At 43.5% G+C, this 942-nt stretch overlaps 1 protein-coding gene across 2 annotated transcripts in view; it reads left to right on the top strand.

Moving 5' to 3' along the window:
* The window catches only part of Dpysl3 (dihydropyrimidinase like 3), a 113,533-nt gene that overhangs the window by 82,271 nt on the left and 30,320 nt on the right, over positions 1–942 (top strand). For both annotated transcript variants that reach the window (XM_050162050.1, XM_050162055.1), the window contains exon 6: positions 74–154. In XM_050162050.1, the coding sequence (XP_050018007.1) occupies positions 74–154 (81 nt within the window). The remainder of the gene's footprint in view (positions 1–73; positions 155–942) is intronic.

Here is a 942-nt window from a genome sequence, read left to right as displayed (position 1 = left end):
CTGCTTTACAACATTGTTTCTACTCTGGTTTTAGTAATTGTCCTGTATGTGAGGTTGTTACTTTCTGTTTCAGCTCTCTGAGATCTTCACCTGCCTGGGAGAGCTGGGGGCCATTGCTCAAGTTCATGCCGAAAATGGAGACATCATTGCCCAGGTAACATTATGGAGTAAGCCTTGTGTGTGTGTGAGCTTGGGTCTGCATCCCATCCGTTTCCTCTCTTCAACATGACTTGAATGCCCCAAGTGCTCAAGACTACCATAAAATACACGGCTAAAGCCGAAATCCATGCTAAAAAACCTCACAGCTCTGGGCTCACACTTGTAATCCCAACACTGGGCCTACAGAGGAAGCAAGATCATCAAATGTTCACAGTCCTTAGCCGTGATAGTGAGCTTTGTATTTCTGGCTGTAAACAGTGTATCTTAAAGAGTTCATCTTCAGCTGCACAGTGGTGGCTCATGACTTTACTCCCAGCACTTGGAGACAGAGATGGCTGAGTTATCCGAGTTCCAGGCCAGGGCTACACAAAGAAACCAGTTCTGGGGGTGGAGGTGAAGGATTAATCTTCAAGGTCAAGTAGTAGTCCACTTCTTTAATCCAGTAACCCAGGAGGCAGAGGTTAAGAGGCTAGTGAATTCCTGTGAATTCCAGGCCAATTAAGGCTGCAGAAAACCAAAACCCAAACAAAAAAGAATTAATCTTCACAGAGTTACTAATATTACAGGACCTTAAAAAAAAAACAAAAATTAGTTTGCCTGATGTCCTCCTCTCCATTTGTTGCTAATTTTGAGACAGCATCTCCAGCTCAGATATGTATTTAGTTATGAAGACAGGTATGTCTAAAAGTGGCCTACTAAGTTTTCTCTCCCTAACAGAGTTTACACCTAGAAACTCCCGAATGGAGTAGAAAGTAGACAGTGGGTGTGATCTTGGTTGTCCAC

This window comes from Alexandromys fortis, unplaced genomic scaffold (genome assembly GCF_014885135.2).
Source record: "Alexandromys fortis isolate MF-2015 unplaced genomic scaffold, M_Fortis_MF-2015_v1.1 scaffold_17, whole genome shotgun sequence".
NCBI classification, from domain to species: domain Eukaryota; kingdom Metazoa; phylum Chordata; class Mammalia; order Rodentia; family Cricetidae; genus Alexandromys; species Alexandromys fortis.
Note: the sequence above shows the minus strand (reverse complement) of the source record. Positions and strands in the feature narration are given on the sequence as shown.